The 19,765-nt window shown below is 41.9% G+C and overlaps 1 protein-coding gene across 1 annotated transcript; it reads left to right on the forward strand.

Moving 5' to 3' along the window:
• The first annotated feature begins 767 nt into the window (after nt 1-767).
• On the forward strand, nt 768-18,253 carry LOC139421211 (transmembrane protein 184B-like). The gene is made up of 9 exons (XM_071171878.1): nt 768-1,234; nt 5,589-5,816; nt 8,930-9,095; nt 11,786-11,876; nt 12,168-12,243; nt 13,220-13,311; nt 13,529-13,698; nt 13,834-14,040; nt 16,244-18,253. Exons 2-9 carry the CDS (start codon nt 5,589-5,591, stop codon nt 16,480-16,482), a joined length of 1,269 nt encoding a protein of 422 aa, XP_071027979.1. The 5' UTR covers nt 768-1,234; the 3' UTR covers nt 16,483-18,253.
• The last annotated feature ends 1,512 nt before the right edge of the window (nt 18,254-19,765 follow it).

Genomic DNA, 19,765 nt, shown 5'->3' on the forward strand with positions numbered 1-19,765 from the left:
CAACAATTTCAAAAGATTTTACTGAGTTACAGTTAATATAGGGAAATCAGTCAATTGAAATAAATTCATTGGGGCCCTAATCTATGGATTTCATATGACTGGGCAGGGATACAGCCGTGTTTTGGCCTGGTTGGGCATAGGCCCACCCACTGGGGAGCCAGGCCCAGCCAATCAACATTAGTTTTTCCCCACAAAACGGCTTTATTACAGGCAACAGCTCTGGTGGACATTCCTGCTGTCAACATGCCAATTGCACACTCCCTCAACTTGAGACACCTGTTGCATTGTGTTGTGTGCACATTTTAAAGTGGCCTTTTTATTGTCCCCAGCACAAGGTGCACCTGTGTAATGATCATGCTGTTTAATCAGCTTCTTGATATGTCACACTTTGGCAAAGGAGAAATGCTCAATAACAGGGCTGTGCCCAAAATTTAAGAGAAATAAGCTTTTTGTGGGTATTGAGCTTTTCTGGACTTTATTTTGTCAGCTCCTTAAACATGGTAACAACACCTTACATGTTGCGTTTATATATTTTTTCAGTGTAAAGTGTTGGTCCCATGTTTCATGAGCTGAAATACATTTTAAAAAATCCAAGAGAATTTGGCAGTATGTCCAACTGGCCTCAACCACAGACCACATTTATCCACAAAGTTCTCACTTATTGCACACACACGACTGGATGGACATGCAAAGAGTGTACATGCTACTTGGCCTATGGTTGTGTCACATGACGATGACCGCTTCTACGTCCATGTTCCACCCGAGTGTTTACCTGGGGTGTATTCATGAGTGGCAACGGAAACCGTTTACCGTGTAAGAACGGACGCAAACAGCGAACGGACGGAAATTGGGAGGGACCTATCTGAATTTGTCCAATTGAAACTCGTTATCGTTGCAAAACCTTTTCCTTTGGATTAAACGGTTTCTGTTGCGACGAAACGTTTTGAAACAGAAACAGCGCAATTAATAAATACCTGATGTTGCAGTTTATTGAGAAGGGGCAATAGTCCAGAGAGTTTATATTCGGTATTATCTGTGTCGCTTTTATTAGAAAATTAATTAAAACATAGGCCTAAATCCTCCTTTATTCGAATAACCTACACTGACTGAGTCAGTTCAACCTTCACCGGCTCTGTGGACTTCGAACTCCCATTACACCTGTCTTCACAACAAGGAAGTATTGAATCCTTCGTCGTACGTTTTGAAAGGAAGACATTTCTCAGCAAGCTCACTGGTAATTGTATTCGATAACATCAGCTAAATAATCTTTATTTCTATTATTTGTTCCATTCCAAATGTATTTTTGAGAAAGGGCACGATTTATACCTGCCCGTTCTATTTTAAGTTTATTTCGCTCAAAATGGATACTCCAGAGTATTTTACCTATGTAGCTTACATATAACTAAGTAATTACAAATATTTGTTTGGACATAGGCGTGTAGGCTATGACTTGCCCATGCAACAGGTTTCTCAGACAGATTATTAAGGTTGTGGTTGTTTTTTTCTTGATAATTCACACAGGCCTATCACAGGGATCATCAACTACTGTAGATTCAGCCGCGGGACTATTTTTTTTCTTGAGCGGGTGGTCATGGGCGGGTGTTGTGCCGAAAATTCCCCATCTGTCAGAACACCGGAACATAATTACAAATAATTTTTAGATGGCACATTGACCGCAAGAAGCCTAAAACATAATAATTTCAACCCTTGTCCACATTTGTATACGATCAAATATATCTCTCTATTACGCGTGGAACATTTTGGAACAGAGTTCCCAAATTAAAATCACATGGAGCTGATCTGCTAGTGTTTTATGGTATTTTATACGGCAGTTGTGATCTTATATTTTTTGTTATGTTATTAAGAAGTTAACAGCTCATAGAACCTGCGCTTTTTCATAAACCAGCAGCTGATTGTCATGCAAATGTTTAGGACATTTAAAATATGATTTCCTATATGTATGTAGCCTAGACAGTGGTGTAAAAAGACTTTAAAGTACAATTTAAGTAGTGTTTTTGGTGGGTGCCTTCTGGTTTGCTTAATAGAAGGAATTTGAAATTATTTATACCTTTAGACTTTTACTTAAGTACTATTTTACTGGGTGACTTTCACTCTTACTTGAGTCATTTTCTATTGAAGTATATTTATTTTTACTCAAGTATGATAATTGCATACTTTTTCCACAACTGAGCCTAGAGCAGGGTTCCCCAACTGGCAGCCACTGGCCAAATAATTTATTTGGCCCCCCACGGTTTCTGAGTTTCTATCTGTGATCTCTAACACCACCGCCAGCATGGGGCACTCTGTTCACAACATTGACACCAGCAAACCACTCGTCCACACAACGCCATACACGCTGTTTGCCATCTGCCTGGTACACCTGGATTCATCCATGTAGAGCACACTTCTCCAGCATGCCAGTTGGCCATCAAAGGTGAGCATTTGCCAACTGCAGTCAGGTCAAGACCCTGGTGAGGACGACGAGCATGCAGGTGAGCTTCCCTGAGACGGTTTCTGACAGTTTGTGCATCAATTCTTCAGTTATGCAAACCCACAATTTCATCAGCTGTCCTGACAATTCCATAGATGAAGAAGCCGGATGCAGAGACCCTGGACTGGCGTGGTTACACGTGTTCTGCGTTTTTGAGGCCAAATTCTCTAAAACAATGTTGGAGTTGGCTTATGGTAGAAAAATAAACATTACATTCTCTGGCAACAGCTCTAGTAGACATTTCTGCAGTCAGCATGCCAACTGCACGCTCCCTCAACTTGAGACATCTGTGGAATTGTTTTGTGTGACAACTGCATTTTGTGGCTTTTTATTGTCCCCAGCACAAGGTGCACCTGTGTTTTGCTGTTGAATCAGCTTCTTGATATGCCACACCTGTCAGGTGGATGGATTATCTTGTCAAAGGAGAAATGCACACTAACAGGGATGGAAACAAATATGCACACAATTTTAGAAAAATAAGCTTTTTGTGTGTATGGACATTTTGGGGGGATTTATTATTTCAGCTCATGAAACATGGGGCCAACACTTTACATGTTGCGTTTATATATATATATATATATATATATATATATATATATATATATATATATATATATATTAGTAGCAGTCAAAAGTTTGGGCGCCTATTCATTCAAGGCTCTTTTTTTTTTTACATTGTAGAATAATAGTGAAGACATTAACTATGAAATAACACATATGGAATCATGTAGTAAACAAAAGTGTTAAACAAATCAAAATATGTTTTAGATTCTTCAAAGTAGCCACCCTTTGCCTTGATGAGAGCTTTGCACACTCTTGGCATTGTTTCAACCAGCTTCATGAGGCAGTCACCTGGAATGCATTTCAATGAACAGGTGTGCCTTGTTAAAAGTTAATTTGTGGAATTTCTTTCCTTCTTAATGCATTTGAGCCAAGCAGTTGTGTTGTGACAAGGTAGGGGTGGTATACAGAAGATAGCCCTATTTGGTAAAATACCAAGTCCATATTATGGCAAGAACAGCTCAAATAAGTAAAGAAAAATGACAGTCCATCATTACTTTAAGACATGAAGGTCAGTCAATAAGGGACATTTCAAGTGCTGTCGAAAAACCATCAAGCGCTATGATGAAACTGGCTCTCATGAGGACCGCCACAGGAAAGGAAGACCCAGAGTTACCTCTGCTGCAGAGGATAAGTTCATTAGAGTTACCAGCCTCAGAAATTGCAGCCCAAATAAATGCTTCCCAGAGTTCAAGTAACAGACCCCTGGCTCAGACTGTATTCTCAGTACTTTAAGTAAATTTGGCAGCAATTACAGCTTCAAGTCTTCTTGGGTATGACACTACAAGCTTAGCACACCTGTATTTGGGGAGTTTCTCCCATTCTTCTCTGCAGATCCTCTCAAGCTCCGTCAGGTTGGATGGGGAGTGTTGCTGCACAGCTATTTTCAGGTCTCTCCAGAGATGTTAATTCGGGTTCAAGTCCGGGCTGTGGCTGGGCCACTCAAGGACGTTCAGAGACTTGTCCCAAAGCCACTTCTGCGTTGTCTTGGCTGTGTACTTAGGGTTGTTGTCCCGTTGGAAGATAAACCTTCACCCCAGTCTGAGGTTCTGAATGCTCTGGAGCAGGTTGTCATCAAGGATCTCACTGTAATTTGCTCCGTTCATCTTTCCCTCGATCCTGACTAGTTTCCCAGTCCCTGCCGCTGAAAAATATCCCCACAGCATGATGCTGCCACTACCATACTTCACCGTAGGGATGGTGCCAGGTTTCCTCCAGACACTTGGCATTCAGGCCAAACAATTCAATCTTGGTTTCATCATCATGGTCTGAGAGTCTTTAGGTGCCTTTTGGCAAAATGCAAGCGGGCTGTCGTGCCTTTTACTGAGGAGTGGCTTTTGTCTGGCCACTACCATAAAGGCCTGATTGGTGGAGTGCTGCAGAGATGGTTGTCCTTCTGGAAGGTTCTCCCATCTCCACAGAGGAACTCTGGAGCTCTGTCAGAGTAACCATCGGGTTCTTGGTCACCTCCCTGACCAAGGCCCTTCTCTCCTGATTGCTCAGTTTGGCCGGCAGCCAGCTCTCGGAAGAGTCTTGGTGCTTCCAAACTTCTTCTATTTAAGAATGATGGAGACCACTGTGTTCTTAGGGACCTTCAATGCTGCAGAAATATATTGGTACCCTTCTCCAGATCTGTGCCTCAACACAATCCTGTCTCGGAGCGCTATGAACAATTCCTTCGACCTCATGGCTTGGTTTTTGCTCTGACGTGCACTGTCAACTGTGGGACCTTATATAGACAGTTTCCAAATCATGTCCAATCAATTGAATTTACCACAGCTGGGCTGGAGGATGATCAATGGAATCAGCATGCACCTGAGTTCAGGTGCCTAATGGTTAGAGCGTTGGACTAGTAACCGGAAGGTTGCAAGTTCAAACCCCCGAGCTGACAAGGTACAAATCTGTCGTTCTGCCTCTGAACAGGCAGGCCACTGTTCCTAGGCATTGAAAATAAGAATTTGTTCTTAAATGACTTGCCTAGTTAAATAAAGGTAAAACAAATAATTATAGTCTAATAGGAAATGGTCTGAATACTCACGTAAATAAGGAATTTCAGTTGTTGTTTTTTTATACATTTGCAAACATAAATAACCTGTTTTCACTTTGTCATTATGGGGTATTGTGTGTAGATTGAGGATTGTTTTTGTTTTTTTTAATCCATTTTGGAATACGGCTGTAACGTAACAAAATGTGGAAAAAGGAGAGGGTCTGAATACTTTCTGAATGCACTGTGTATATATAGTTTTTTTTTGGGGGGGGGGGGGACATAAGCCTGTAAAAACACCTGCAAATCAGCTCTAAGTGATATGTGATCATTTTCAAATGTTAGCAAGGTTTGAAATGATTTATGTTTTAGTCAAATATTGTATCTGTTTAGGCTTCTTGCGGTTAATTTGAAGTCTACAAATTATTTGTCATTATGTTCTGACCCCCTGACTATCCACTCAAGAAAAAATTGGCCCGCGGCTGAATCTATTTGACTATCCCTGGCCTAAAGCTTCCTCATTTACCCAAACAACACTTTTTATTGTTTCAGATGAACAGCACCTCAGAGGAGATGGCGATGGACTCGGAGGTCCCCCAAAATGAGTCTCTCATACGTTTCGCATCTCCAATTCTTAACAAGTCAGACATATCCAACATGACAATAATTCAAACAGGGAATGGGACTATTGTGGCACACGATATCTTCTTGAATACGACTGCTGCTCAAGCTCTGTCGGGGATCTTTGTCTGGTCAGCACTGCTCCTCACTTGCCATCAGGTAGGTTACATTTTGTCAGTTTTCTGCCTCTGTACTCGTTTTGATGTGAATCTTGTGAACAAAATCAGTGGCAAGTTAAAAGCATGGCTCCAGGCGTTGTCAGTATCACTCAGCTTTTAGGCAAACAAATGCAAATATGTAATGGGAGCTAGGAAGGTGTTGTGGGTTGCCTACACCCTTACCAGAGGGCGAAGACTCCAGCCAGACAATACATTTTGTTTTGTGTTTTTCACTTCTACATTTGATCCAGTATCAGGTGTTGACCAGACCTACTTTCTCCTCGCTGTCTCCATCATTGAGAGGCAAGGCTGAGTGTGAAAGTTAATTGGCTCCTATCTGTAAAGTGACGGTTTGTACATAGTGTGTCATTGTTTCTTAATTGTTACTAGGTGATCCATTAGTGTTGCTGTTTGCGGGCACTTCCATTGACCGTGACTACCACTGATAACAACACAATGCAAACAGAGCCGTCATCGATCAAATGGCTGGGCAGGGCAGTTATATAACTTTAACCAAGTATAATAAGGCCTATCCATGATTATATTCACATTCATTATAGGCTTACTGAAGGGTGTTTTTTTCTTCAGTTATTGCTATTTACTCAGTCTCTTGCTGTAATCTTTCAGTGGAGACGATGGTGATACTTATCACCAGACTGCGGTTTCATCAACTGCAGAGAGGGTGGACATTTGAATGGCATGCATTATCAGCAGAGATGTGCAGGTGTTGTCGAGGTCACATTTCCAGCGACGTAATAAAAGGAGAGGATCACGTTTTGCGAGGGGCAATCAGCGAAGGACCTGTGTGTTTTATGCTGCTCAGCATTGGGGAGCGAGCCGTCTCTTCTCATATTGTGCTGATGAACCGATAAACCTGAGTGCTGCTGAGAATGGGTCCATCCAACCTTTAGCGGCTGTATAGACAGGAAGCCCCCAGGGAGTCCCACTGTGTTGGCTCTGGTTGGAGATTTAGATGATCACGATATTTCTAGATAGGAATATGATGGTGTTATTGTCCCCAGGGTTCATGTGCTGACCTTTTCTATACGCTGGTTGCAACATTTCTGATACGTTTCACATTATCATCAGCTCATACTTTATTACTGAAAATACGTCAAGCAGAAGTAGGCATACCTCTGGCATAGCGAGCATACCCTTTTTGTTTTACTAGATTTAACATGTCTTATAAAATTGAAATTGTTCATAAAAGGAGTTCTACAATTTTTTAATTAGATGTTTTTTTTACAACACGCAAAAAATACTGTCAATTTGGCATTCCATGGAGTCTCCCGTTCCGTCCATCTGTTTTAGTTTTGGAGTACTTTGTTTTCCCATCCACTCCCCATCGAAGCAGGCCAGATATGAACATATGTGGCCCGTGAGATAGTTGCAGGGTTGCATGAGGCAAACACGCAGGGAGATTAAAAACAGCCTTCCCAACAGGATTGGTTTTATTTAGTATTCTGGTGTATCATCAGATTTTCCTCCGTAAGACTGTCTCTGGAGAGTTTTCCTCCTCTCCCAATTCTGCATACTAACACTGTATGCTGGTCGATGCTGATCTTAGATATCCTAGTCTGCTCACTGTGGACCAAAGCACCAGGTGTTACAGTGCTATGGAGTGTTACTGATGTTCTCTGACACACTACACTGTTCAGACCTCCCACTTCCCGGGGCAGCTTGTCATGGAGAGAGGAGGGTCATAATATCACACTATAGTCAGTGTGATGTGTGGTCTTCTCATTCTGTCTGGGTGTTCTGTATAGAGCTGTCGGGCTCAGTGCGCGCCCCTCTCACTTTCTCACGGACACTGCTTGGTATAAACTCCACACACTTTCTCATTCCAACATGGACGTTTGGTGTGTCACAGCTGTCAGTGCCAGGGGCGGGCTGGGGAGTGTTATGAGGTAGAGTTATACGCCTTTCACAGACCAACTGAAATTAGCTGGGGGATGGACTTGGGTTACTGCTCAACTAAGGAAGACGGGTATTGAGTCTGAGTCAGGCTAGAGCAGAGTCATTACCCAGGGCACAGCTCTGTCTGTCTGCCTGTCAGCTCAGCATTATGGAGCCTGGAGGACCGCAGTCTTTCCACCAGCCATTCAGGGGAAATGGAGGACATCAGTCTGCAGCCTGCTTCACTTCTCAGGAGAGCCCCATGCATCACGCCCTGGCATTGGCCAGCCTCTAATGTGCCACCTCTAATGGCCATTTAATCATGTTGCATGAGTCTGTGTAAGTGGACCTGAAGTCAAGAAATGCCATGGTGCACCACTTGAAATGGATCAAACTGCAATACTCAACTCTGACCATTGCTTTTAGTTTCCTTTGGCATTTGCCCTTGAAAATATGTAGTTGATTATGTGCTTCACAAACTGAATTATGTAATGGATGCTCTGAACTTTCCTTCACCCCATGGCCTTGACTCCAATTCTGAAAAATGTTGGTTCCTAGAATAGGGAATCATGCTACACCATTTAGCATTCACATACTGCATTAGGTTTTTAAATGATTCAGTGAAATTGAAGAGTTCAATCAAATTCAACCGTCTGAGACACAAGTTTTGAAGCAGTGCACCCCTCTACTTCTTTCTGTTCTCCCTCCCAAGTGTAAAAACGTCAGTCTAACACATCTCTAGGAGAGTTGATCCTATAACACAGACGTTCACTTTTCAGTCAAGCGTTTGCCTTGATCAGCAGAAATTCATCCCGCTCACCTTGTTACCCCAATTATGCAGTGTTATCATTCTGGGTTTTCATTTTTACCCTCCTCTATCTTTTTCTTACCTCTCGACCCCAAACCTACAGACACGGTCCTTTTTTTAAATATATTTTAGTCAATGCTGTAATGCTGTCCTTCTAAAGCCTGTTGGGCCCTGTGTGATAGCCAAATCGTGCCTTGAGAGGGTTCCGAGGAAGTGCCGTTTATTCATAAGAACCCATCTCTTTGAAGCACTGGCCCCCTAATACTGCTCGTCAGGTTTAGCTCAATTATTCATAATGGTTGGTCTAGGGGCTGAAACTGGGATTTGAATACCTCAATGCACTTTTGCCTAGTCAGTGCTCTTGTTATTTTAATAACTCTTTTTGTTTTGTTTCTGTGTTCCTTTTCCAGATCTACACACACCTGAGGTCCTACACGGTCCCTAACGAGCAGCGCTACATCATTCGCATTCTTTTCATCGTGCCAATCTATGCGTTCGACTCCTGGCTCAGCCTGCTCTTCATCAGCAACGACCAGTACTATGTCTACTTTGACTCCGTCCGAGACTGTTATGAAGGTACGGTAAACCAACCACCCCACCCTTCTCCTCCCTTTCGCTGTTGCCTCATATCTCAGCCAGCGCCTTGACAGCGGTTTACTCTATAAGCACCTGTACAGGCGGCAGTATTCAGACACCGGGCGAGTTCTGTCTGGCCAGTAATGACATTTAGACCTATTATGAGTTCTGAAAAAATATTTAATGGCTAGAATGATTGAAGCTAAAACGGACTGGCCCAACCTGTTTTTCCTCACCTGTCAGTTCTTCCCTATGGGCAGAGAGGTCCTATTGTTCGTGGTGTTCTGTTTCCAGGGCGTGTAGACTTTCAGACCTGTCTTTTTTCCTCTTAGGCTTGGTGGTTTTTGTATTCTATTTTTTGCAAAAGGTGGAAAAGGGATGTACTTTAGTTCAGATCATTCTAATCCAAACTAAACTAGTTAAGAGTTGTTTTTAATTCAAACATAAAGGAAATGTTCATCTTCCTCATAGCTATTCTTCACATTTAATTTTTAATGTCTCACGAATTTTCCTCTGAAAAGCCTTTCTTTAATAGTCATTATGTACCGAAGCAATAAGAAAAGACTGTAGTACTTTAACAATGGCAGAGAGAATCACATGCAGAATTGTTTAAGTGTCATTTAATATATGGACAAAACTATTAGTATTTCACATACATTATTGACCAGATGAATTTAGTGTTTGAGACAAGTTTATGATTGGTGGTGGAGATTGCTCTCTAAAATCAGCATCTAAAAGCAGGGTAACTGTTGCATTGCATTGAGTCAGCATGGCCAGGGCTAAAGCACTGTGTGAAACTCTGTGCCCCTGATACTTGAGAGTGTAACTTCCATTTGCTTTTTTTAAACCTCTCCTGAAATGGCAACCAATGATTTGAAGGACAGAGAACCATCGATTGGTAAAAAAATATGATTATTGTAAAGTGAAGCCCTCTCACCAAAGTATAATTTCAGTTTCCACAGCTCCTAAATTAGGACGGAAGATCTCTACAGTGCTATCATCACAATCTGGCCCACAATATTACCTGCAGCACAGAATGCTCACAGATTGACAAATATATCTTTAAAATCCATGTTTATGAGGAATGATTTATATAGACAGAACATTAATATTTACTGAGATTAGCTGGAACCGGTAGCCCTTTACACTCATACCCGTATACGGGTTGAAATGGCAGATTTGGGCACCAATAAACGGCTAAATTGGAAGGCATTGGCTGTGCAGTAAAATGCTATACATGCACTTCAGTGCTGTATGGGTTCCGACATCCGTGCTGAACTTGAGCGCCCAAGCGGTGTCACTTTCGTCCCTCCCGCGAATTGGACGACTTTAGCAAATGTTTTGTTGTCTGAGTGAGGGAAGTGTTGTAAATTAAGAGAACTCTATGTATTTTGGAATATGAGAAGTTGAGGATTATAATAAACACTGCTTTGATGTCATACAAGCAGGCCAAACACCCATGAGTCCAAATGTGCACTTCACATTTTCATATCATAAAACTAATGTCATATACAGTGTCGACGTTTATGATCAATCACTATGTTTAATGTACATGTTGAGATGATGGCACACCCAGGGTTATTGTGAACAGAACGAGCCTATGTTTGTCTATTGTGACAAACTCCCCTGTGGCACACGCACCTGAATGCAGTCGTGACACCTTTCTATGCGCAACAAAATTATGATCTGTTTTCCTGTATTGCATTGTGAAATCCTAACACTGTAAGATATTTTATAATTTAGCTAGTCATGTTGGCAAAAGAACAGGCTTTCAAATGATGCCCACTTGACCCAGATCGTGATTTGTAATGGTCAGTTTTTGGATTGCGTAAACGACAACAGTAATTGAGTGATGGCAGGGTTGTGTTCCAAACAAAATAACTAGAAGTATGCTTGCTCTAATTCCTCAACGGAACAGCTAGGAGAGCGAAAAGCACCTTTACAGTGGAAGACTCTTCTTTTAGTCATAAACGTGCGTTGAAACTACACTTTGGAGAGGTGTGTAGCCACCTCTCACTCAAACCCTTGTCATTTTTTTTTCTTATGTTGCGCCTACCCCACATTTTCCAGGGAATATTCTCATCATGTTACTGAATGTATCAAGAGTATTTTCTGATTTCGGAATCAACCGATGCGGTGAAAAGTACAGTAAATGTAAAATGCACATAAAATCAACAGTGTAATGTTTTGGATTCAGTGTTGTCAGGTGAACTGTTGTGTCCTCACCTATTTGGTGTAATAATTTCCCCGTTGTCTCTAAACTGTTCCCTTTTAATTGCTACCATGGTTATGCATTTCATATTTCTCCTGAAAGAAATGTAGCCCTATCCATGTAGGCTAATTCCCACCCGTGTAGAGAGTTAGTGGTGAAACAGCCACATCTGTTTGTGATATTACAACATCATTGAACGCGCGGAAGAGCACAATATCTACTGCAAAAAATGTTTTACCACGCTGCACAGCGCTCCTCAGCTCAGCAACAAAAACAATAACTGTGGTGGTGGGGCGGCCAGTGGTGCTGTTTCCCTCTACTACGGATTCCATTTTCAAACGGACTGACCCGTGACGTTGAATTGTTGTTTTTGAAAATGACCCCCACTTTCAAAACCTAGAATCAGTGTTGTGAACAACATTCCATCATAATGTACAGGAATGTATGTGAGTGACTTTGTCCCTTCTCTCCGTGACAGCATTTGTGATTTACAACTTCCTGAGCCTGTCCTTTGAGTACCTCGGGGGAGAGAGTGCCATCATGTCCGAGATTCGAGGGAAGTCCATTGAGTGAGTGCTCCCAGTCCCATCCCCCATACCATGGTCTCATACTACACGCTATGCAAGTAGCTTTCATAAAACCCACCCAGAATGTTGTGGATTTTTCAGTTCGTATTGCAAGTCTTGCAGTCACCCAGGGTCAGTCTGTCATTTCCTCTAATTAACTTCTTGATCTTGTTTTAAGGTAGTCTGACTTCAAGGATAATGCTGTCTTGTATTTTGGACACTAGAATGATGTCTTTAAATCTCGTACACATTCAAAGGCTACATTTGTGACCACACATTTTCTATCATTCCCAGGTCGAGCTGTATGTATGGTACCTGCTGCTTAGGTGGAATAAGCTACTCTATTGGCTTTTTAAGATTCTGTAAACAGGTGAGTTTCCATCTCCCTCCCTGCTTGGGTGATGAGAGCACTCTGAAAATATGGAAATAGGAAATTGTGATTTGTTATTTCAATGTCACCTCATTGAACTTTTTTCAAAAGCAAGATCGCTCCTCTATTGCGAAATGACAGCCATTATAATTGTCTGTCCACTTTTTAGAGGATAAGGTTGACTGGTTAAAAAGGAAAATGAAAGCAATCTGAGAACAGGTAAAAGCAGCTCTGTAATAATCACAGAGAAATAACATGAGCTGTCAGCTTGAGACTGTCCCCATAGTGTCTTGGGGATGCAGTCTGTGCTCTGAGTCTTACCCTGATGGCTATTGGATCTGAAAGGTATGTCCTCAGAACAGTGAATAGATGTCCAGAAAATGGAGCTGATTAACACTTGGCATGTTCTGGCTGGACACCTACGTGGGGTGGTTTCAAAGCACAACCTTGCTGTTCTCTTCCCTCCGATAGCAGAGTTGAAAGGGATAGAACTATATCTGCTCTGTGAGACGACAAGTTGGAGGGAATGGAATCAATAACTGCATTTAGAGATTACTCCGGGTTTCAAGAGGAGGACCTCTAATCCAAAAGCACCAGCCTGTCCTAAAGTTGCTATATAATTTCCCATTTAATGGTCTGCAGGTAGCCCCAGTAAGGAAAACTACTGACCCTTGAAACTCAATCACATGCCCCTTAGTGTACTTTAACATTACTTCAGAGGGTACATTGTTTTGGCATAAGGTCAATACATGCATATTTTTTAGATTTTTTAACATATTATATCATACATTGCAAATTGATAGACACACAATTTCCACAAAATGTTCATTCATTTCATAGATTACTCAGTGTTTGAAGACGTACAGTTGGCTACCTTTCAAATCCAATAACCAGCATGAAGTAGTTGTCACCTGCATTGTTCCTTGTTTTGTTTCTGTGTTCAATGCATGTCCCATCCTGTATTGATGTCATGCAGGCCACTCTTCAGTTCTGTGTCGTCAAACCCATCATGGCCGTCATCACCATCCTCCTGCAGGCCTTTGGCAAATATCATGATGGAGACTTTAAGTGAGCACAACCTTTTCATTCCATTCCATTTCACCCATTCAACTTCCCTTCGCATGCTCGCACTACTCATTGTGTTTTTTTTTTGCTTTTTACATTTCACATGAATCTATTAGACATTGATATTTACAATATGAGTATTCCATTTGGATGGAAATTCAGAAACTGAATGTACATAGATCCCTACTAACGTCTGTATTGATCCTGTTCCCATCTGCAGTGTGAATGGAGGATACCTCTACATTACCATCATCTACAACATCTCTGTCAGCCTGGCCCTGTACGCTCTCTTCCTCTTCTTCTTCGCTACCAGTGACCTGCTGAGGCCTTATGAACCCGTGCTCAAATTCCTCACCATCAAATCTGTCATCTTCCTGTCCTTCTGGCAGGGTGCGTTGGTCCCTTACCTTGACTTAATATCAACAGATTCAAACCCTGATGGGGTTGGAAAAGTCTACAAAATACATTGTAATTGATTCATTAGACTGGAGTAGCACGTGAAGGTGTTGTCTTTTTGTCGTTTAGGTATGTTGCTGGCCATCCTGGAGCGCTGTGGGGTCATCCCTAACGCCCTGTTTATCGACGGCCAGGAGGTGGGTGCCGGCACTGTGGCAGCAGGCTGGCAGAACTTCATCACCTGCATCGAGATGTTCTTCGCTGCTATCGCCCTGCGCTACGCCTTCACCTGCACCGTGTACCAGGAGAAGAAGAACGATCTACCAGGGACACACGGTAACTGCACTTCTACACGTCCATATAGAGGGGAGGTATCTGTTGGAGCTGATGAAATGGTCATTAGGTGGGCTGGGATTTGCCGGACACGATATTACCACCATACTTGGGTGCCGATACGATATCTATTGCAATTCTCACGATTCTGTATGTATTGCGATTCGATACAGGGATTTCTTTGCAATTCAATGTTCCAAACATATGGCTCACCATATGTCTGCTGCAGAATTTCCCTTAAGTGTTCAATTGGGTTGCGATCTGGTGACCCCACACACACACTTTAAACCCCTTATGCTCCTCTGAGACCCCTTTTTCAAAGTCACCGAGCCATGGTAGACAAAATAATGGGATGTTAATGTATTAATTATCTCAGGAACCACACCTGTGTGGAGGCAACTGCTTTCAATATACTTTGTATCCCCCATTTACTCAAGTGTTTCCTTTATTTTGGAAGTTGCCTTTAGGTGACAATGCAGTTTTCTGTCCCATTCCCTGGCTGTAAACAGGGAATGGGAAACGAGTCAGAGAGACATGGCAAGAGTGAACAGTGTGAACTAGGCAGGCCAGAGGTCAGCAGAGGAATGGTCTTCAGGGTGTTCATCATTACTCATGGCTCACAGGAAGGTTGCTAGCACAGCACACTATAGAAAGAGCATTTCATAGCCACTATATGCTTAATCGCAGGAACTAGCAGTACCGCTCTGACGTCAATACCTTTCACATGAGCAGAAGACAAATGGAGACCAAGGGAAAAGCCTTCTGCGGAGATATCAATCATCTCAGCTTGTTCCCTCGTGCAACAGCAGTCCTGCTGAGGCCTTGGGCTATAGGAGACAGACGTGCAGAAAGAAACGGAATCGCTGAATGCTGATGAAGTGTGAAATGTTTCCATGTCCATTACATTTGACCGGTAAAAGTGTTCTCTTCATGTTGCCGAGTGATCAAAAGAACCTTGTGACAAAATGAATAGTGATTTCTCCCATGCTCGGCCTTCTTCGTGCTCCCGTACAAAATGTATTATTAATTTGCTATAGTTGCTATTCATTTAAAACGAATGGTAATGTAGCCGCAGAAAGTTAAGCAGCAAATTAGATTTTTATTGTGGTCTAAACTTGTAAATGAAATGCAGCTGAAGCCAGACTATTCTCTGAGGAGTTTCCAAAAGTATGGTTTTGAAAGTTAATTTTCCCTCTCAAAGGGATGCATGGTGTTGGGGCTACATTTCTTATATGCCCCACTGAGTTGTTATTTTCTACCAAAGCACCAATTCAAAGGTCATAATTCAGTGCTATAGTATGTGACTGGACTGCATAAATATTACCTGAACCAGAAAGATTCCCATTAAGACTGGTCTAGCCTTTTGATATTGCTGCTGAGAGTTGTAGTCACAGCCCCATCCAACCCTCCCTGGGCTGGGAAGTGTCAAAAGGTCATTCATGTGTGGTGTTTTCAATGCCTGTGGAGATTTGGGAGGCTTATATACCTCCAGGCTGTCCTCCTCCAACCCTGACTGAGGCCAGCCCCAGCCCTAGTTGCAAAACAGGCCAGCTGTGAGGAGAAGCTCAGGAGAGCATGCCTAACCACTACTCTGACCCTGAAGCACAGCGGAACCTTCCGCCGTGCCGCCTTCCCTCTAGAGACCTGGGCTAGACTGCACTGTCGCTGACCCTGAAACATAAGGCTGCGTTGGTTCTGTCTGCACCGGACTGCTCCCGGGACGTTGGATGAGACACCCTGGTATTATAGGGTCAAATATCAGCCTGACCCACAGCTGGAGGGGCTCAGTCGGGGAAGTGACTGGGAAGGTAGACAGAGGAGAGGAAACATTTTCCTCACTCCCACTAAATTGCTGCAGACCCCCTGTCATCTCTCTCTATGCTCTCATCCATCAACACAGAATATAGGAACACTAACAAGAGGTCCTCATGTGGTGGAACACTGGGCACAAGGACTGAGCAGTCTTAAAACCAATGAGTGAGATTCGTATCAACTGTGATTTTAGACTAGGGAGTTTTTCCTAATGAGTCTCTTTCAGCACCTTGTCTTCAAAAATGGATGAATTTAGTTTTCATACGCGTAACTACTCTTGTATTTCTCATGTTGTATATTGTATTTTCTGTGGTTTGATATTCAGATCAAAGTTATGTCCTATAAACAAGTTGAATGACCTTGTCAAAATGTGTCTGTTGTTATGTTCTTCTAGACAACATCGCCCCCATGCAGAGCATCTCCAGTGGTCTGAAGGAGACGATGAACCCTGGGGACATGGTCCAGGATGCCATCCACAACTTCTCCCCAGCCTACCAGCAGTACACCCAGCAGTCCACCCAGGAGGTGGTACAGCCCAGTCAGAACAACGGCAAGGCAGGCACAGGCGGCAGCAGCAAGAGCTCCAAGAAATCTGACAAAGTCCTGCTGATTATCTCTGATGACGAATTCTAAGGAGTCGCCCACCACCACGAGTGTCCATGTCTTTGTTTCCTCACCACACCCAGGACAACACTGGCACAGCATATCCCACTGTCAGACCTGGCATCCGTCTGTGTGGTTCATTTTCATCTTCTTTCATTTCATTTCTTAAGACTAACTCTTTACTTTAGTCCTGATTTTAAAGTAACTGTCCAGTGTTTCTATGAAATATGATCTATATATAATTCATTACAAAATTTGTGAAAGTTTTCCTTCCAAAAATGTTTATGTATGCAGTTTTTCTGTGTTGGAATGGTGTCGGCGTACCCCAACAATAGAATGGTGAGGTAAAAATATTAATGTGAGTAGATAGCTGATTGGCCAGCTGAGGAGGATGACATCATCTATGAAATAGCGAGCATGTTTTAAACGGTCTGGTTGAAATACATGTTTGAGGTGAGGTTTTTGAAGTGTTTTTCTCCAGTTGATGCTTTCGACACAATATTATTTGGGTACGAGTTAAGAGAGTATGAACTTTTAAAAGTGAGATTTTTTTAATGAATAATTATTGCAGGAAAGATCAAGAAGGGGACCGAATTTGAGATTTTAATAACCTTATGAGATGCCTTTTGTTTCTGCCTTGCTAGTCATGATACTATGGGAAAATATCCTGTCTGCTGAGCCGTTTCAGACATGGCAGGTAGTGATGCAATTTTTATTTTTGTATTTTCCCTGATCCTGGTTCGGTCTCTATCGTAGCAGTGACTGAGCTCTTCTCTGGCCGCTGAAGTATGTACTCCACGCTCTCTGATTCATGGGAGTTTCAAATAGGAGCTGATTAATGTACGACTTCAGGAGGGAACCCAGGAATCGTGCCCGTCATGGCTGGCTCTGACACTTCAAGGACCATCTCTTGCATTTGCGTGTTTGAAGTATTTGCTCAGCAGTCCTCTGTTGGGTCTCCTGACGAACTGAATTATTTTTTCAAAGACACAACTGACTTTGGAGCAGGAACTTCAAACTCTAGACTTTGGCGCTTTGAAATCCTTTGTATCTAGCATGCCACAGACAAATTGGAGGATAAGGCCGACTCCCACCAACTTGGAGGGTTGTGGTATTCTCATTAATTTTCTCAGCATGGATTTCAGTGTATAATTCAGCAGAGCTCTACAATGTTAACCCTAAAAAAAAACATTTGCAGTATTGTAAATAGTTTGAGTAGAACCTTTATAGTTTCTGATGTTCGTATTATTGTTCCTTTCAATTCACTGAAGATAACATTTGTACAGCAATTGTTTGATTGGTTTAAATGTTAAATTATGCAGTGTACTTTGGTCTCAATGTTTAATTTTTAAGGCATGTTTGCTGTTATGTTTACCTTAATGACAAAGTTTGATAAATTGCTATATTGTAAATAAGCTATGTAGTATTAACAATGTGTTTTCAGTGATTTCTGCAGATCAGTTTGATATTTCATGATATTTAAGTTGGTTTCATGTCATTAGAAAATATATATATTTTGTTTCTGTTTGTGGCAAATTGTGATAGAGGGACACCATCTACCCTATCATTTTGAACTGCGTTTAAGTTAGGGAAATTAAGTGCAATGTAATCACTTTTTCCATACCCTCATGTGCCAATTATTGCTGCCTTACTGGGAAAGCAGAAACAGATGTAGAGTTGGATATAAAGTGATCACTGAGATGTAGTGTAACTATAGTGTCTATTACTGAATTCTGGTTTATTTGGTTGTGTCACAGTTTTGCACTCAGGTAAAATAAACAATTAAAGAGATGTTCCGGAACCCTTGCGACTACGAAAGTATTTTTTTAAACGTCCCGTTTTGGCCTGGATGTGCAATGTGTAGTTTATATATGCAAATATGCAAGAAAAAAAAGGAATGTCCGCCACTCAGGTCAATCTGACGAAGATCCAGCTCTGATTGAAACTTTGTCTTTATTGTGCATCTGATTAAATCACCATGGGAGCATACCAGAGTTGGGAGCATACCAGAGTTGGGAGCATACCAGAGTTGCGCACATTCCTTTTGTCTTTGGTTTGTTCTTCTGTCCTGCACCTGATAAGTTGGATGTGCATATATCAATTTTTTTCTATAGTTTACATATGCACAATGTATACTGAACAAAAATATAAACAACATGTAACAATTTCAAAGATTTTACTGAGTTACAGATCATATAAGGTAATCAATCAATTGAAATAAATATATTAGGCCCTAATCCATGAATTTCACATGACTGAGCAGGGGTGCAGCCATGGGGAGCCAGACCCAGCCAATCAAAATTAGTTTTTCCCCCACCGAAAGGCTTTATTACAGACAGAAATACTCCTCAGCACCCGCACCTCCGGGTGTGAAGGTCCTAGGCTGTGGTTGTGAGGCGAGTAGGGCGCAATGCTAAATTCTCTAAAATGACACTGGAGGCAGTTTATGGTAAAGACATGAACATTCAATTCAATTCTCTGGTAGACATTCCTGCAGTAAGCATGCCAATTGCACACTCCCTTACAACTTGAGACATATGTGGCATTGTGCTGTTTGCAAAACTGTACATTTTAAAGTGGCCTTTTGTTGTCCCTAGCACAAGGTGCACCTGTGTAATGATCATGCTGTTTAATCAGCTTCTTGATATTATCCACACCTGTCAGGTCGATGGATTATCTTGGCAAAGGATAAATGCTCACTAACAGGGATGTAAACACATTTGGGCACCAAATTTGAGAGAATTTAGCTTTTTGTGCATTTGGAAGATTATTTATTTAAACTCATAGAACATGGGACTAACATTTTACATGTTGCATTTGGAAAGTATTCAGACCCCTTGACTTTTTCCACATTTTGTTACATTACAGCTTTATTTTTAAATTGATTAAATTGTTTTTTTCTCTCATCAATCTACACACAATAGACCATAATGGCAAAGCAAAAACAGCTGGGGGTTTTTATACAAAAAAATGAACAAAATATCAAATTTGCATAAGTATTCAAACCCTTTTCAGTACTTTATTGAAGCAACTTTTGAAGCGATTACAGCCTTGCGTCTTCTTGGGTATGACACAACAAGCTTGGCACACCTGTATTTGGGATGTTTCTCACATTCTTCTCTACAGATCCTCTCAAGCTCTGTCAGGTTGGATGGGGAGCGTCGCTGCACAGCTATTTTCAGGTCTCTCCAGAGATGTTAGATCGGGTTCAAGTCTGGGCCACTCAAGGACATTCAGAGACTTGTCCCGAAGCCACTCTTGCATTGTCTTGGCCTTGTGCTTTGGGTTGTTGCCCTGATGGAAGGCAAACCTT

The sequence above is a fragment of the Oncorhynchus clarkii genome, chromosome 12, assembly GCF_045791955.1.
Source record: "Oncorhynchus clarkii lewisi isolate Uvic-CL-2024 chromosome 12, UVic_Ocla_1.0, whole genome shotgun sequence".
Taxonomy (NCBI): domain Eukaryota; kingdom Metazoa; phylum Chordata; class Actinopteri; order Salmoniformes; family Salmonidae; genus Oncorhynchus; species Oncorhynchus clarkii.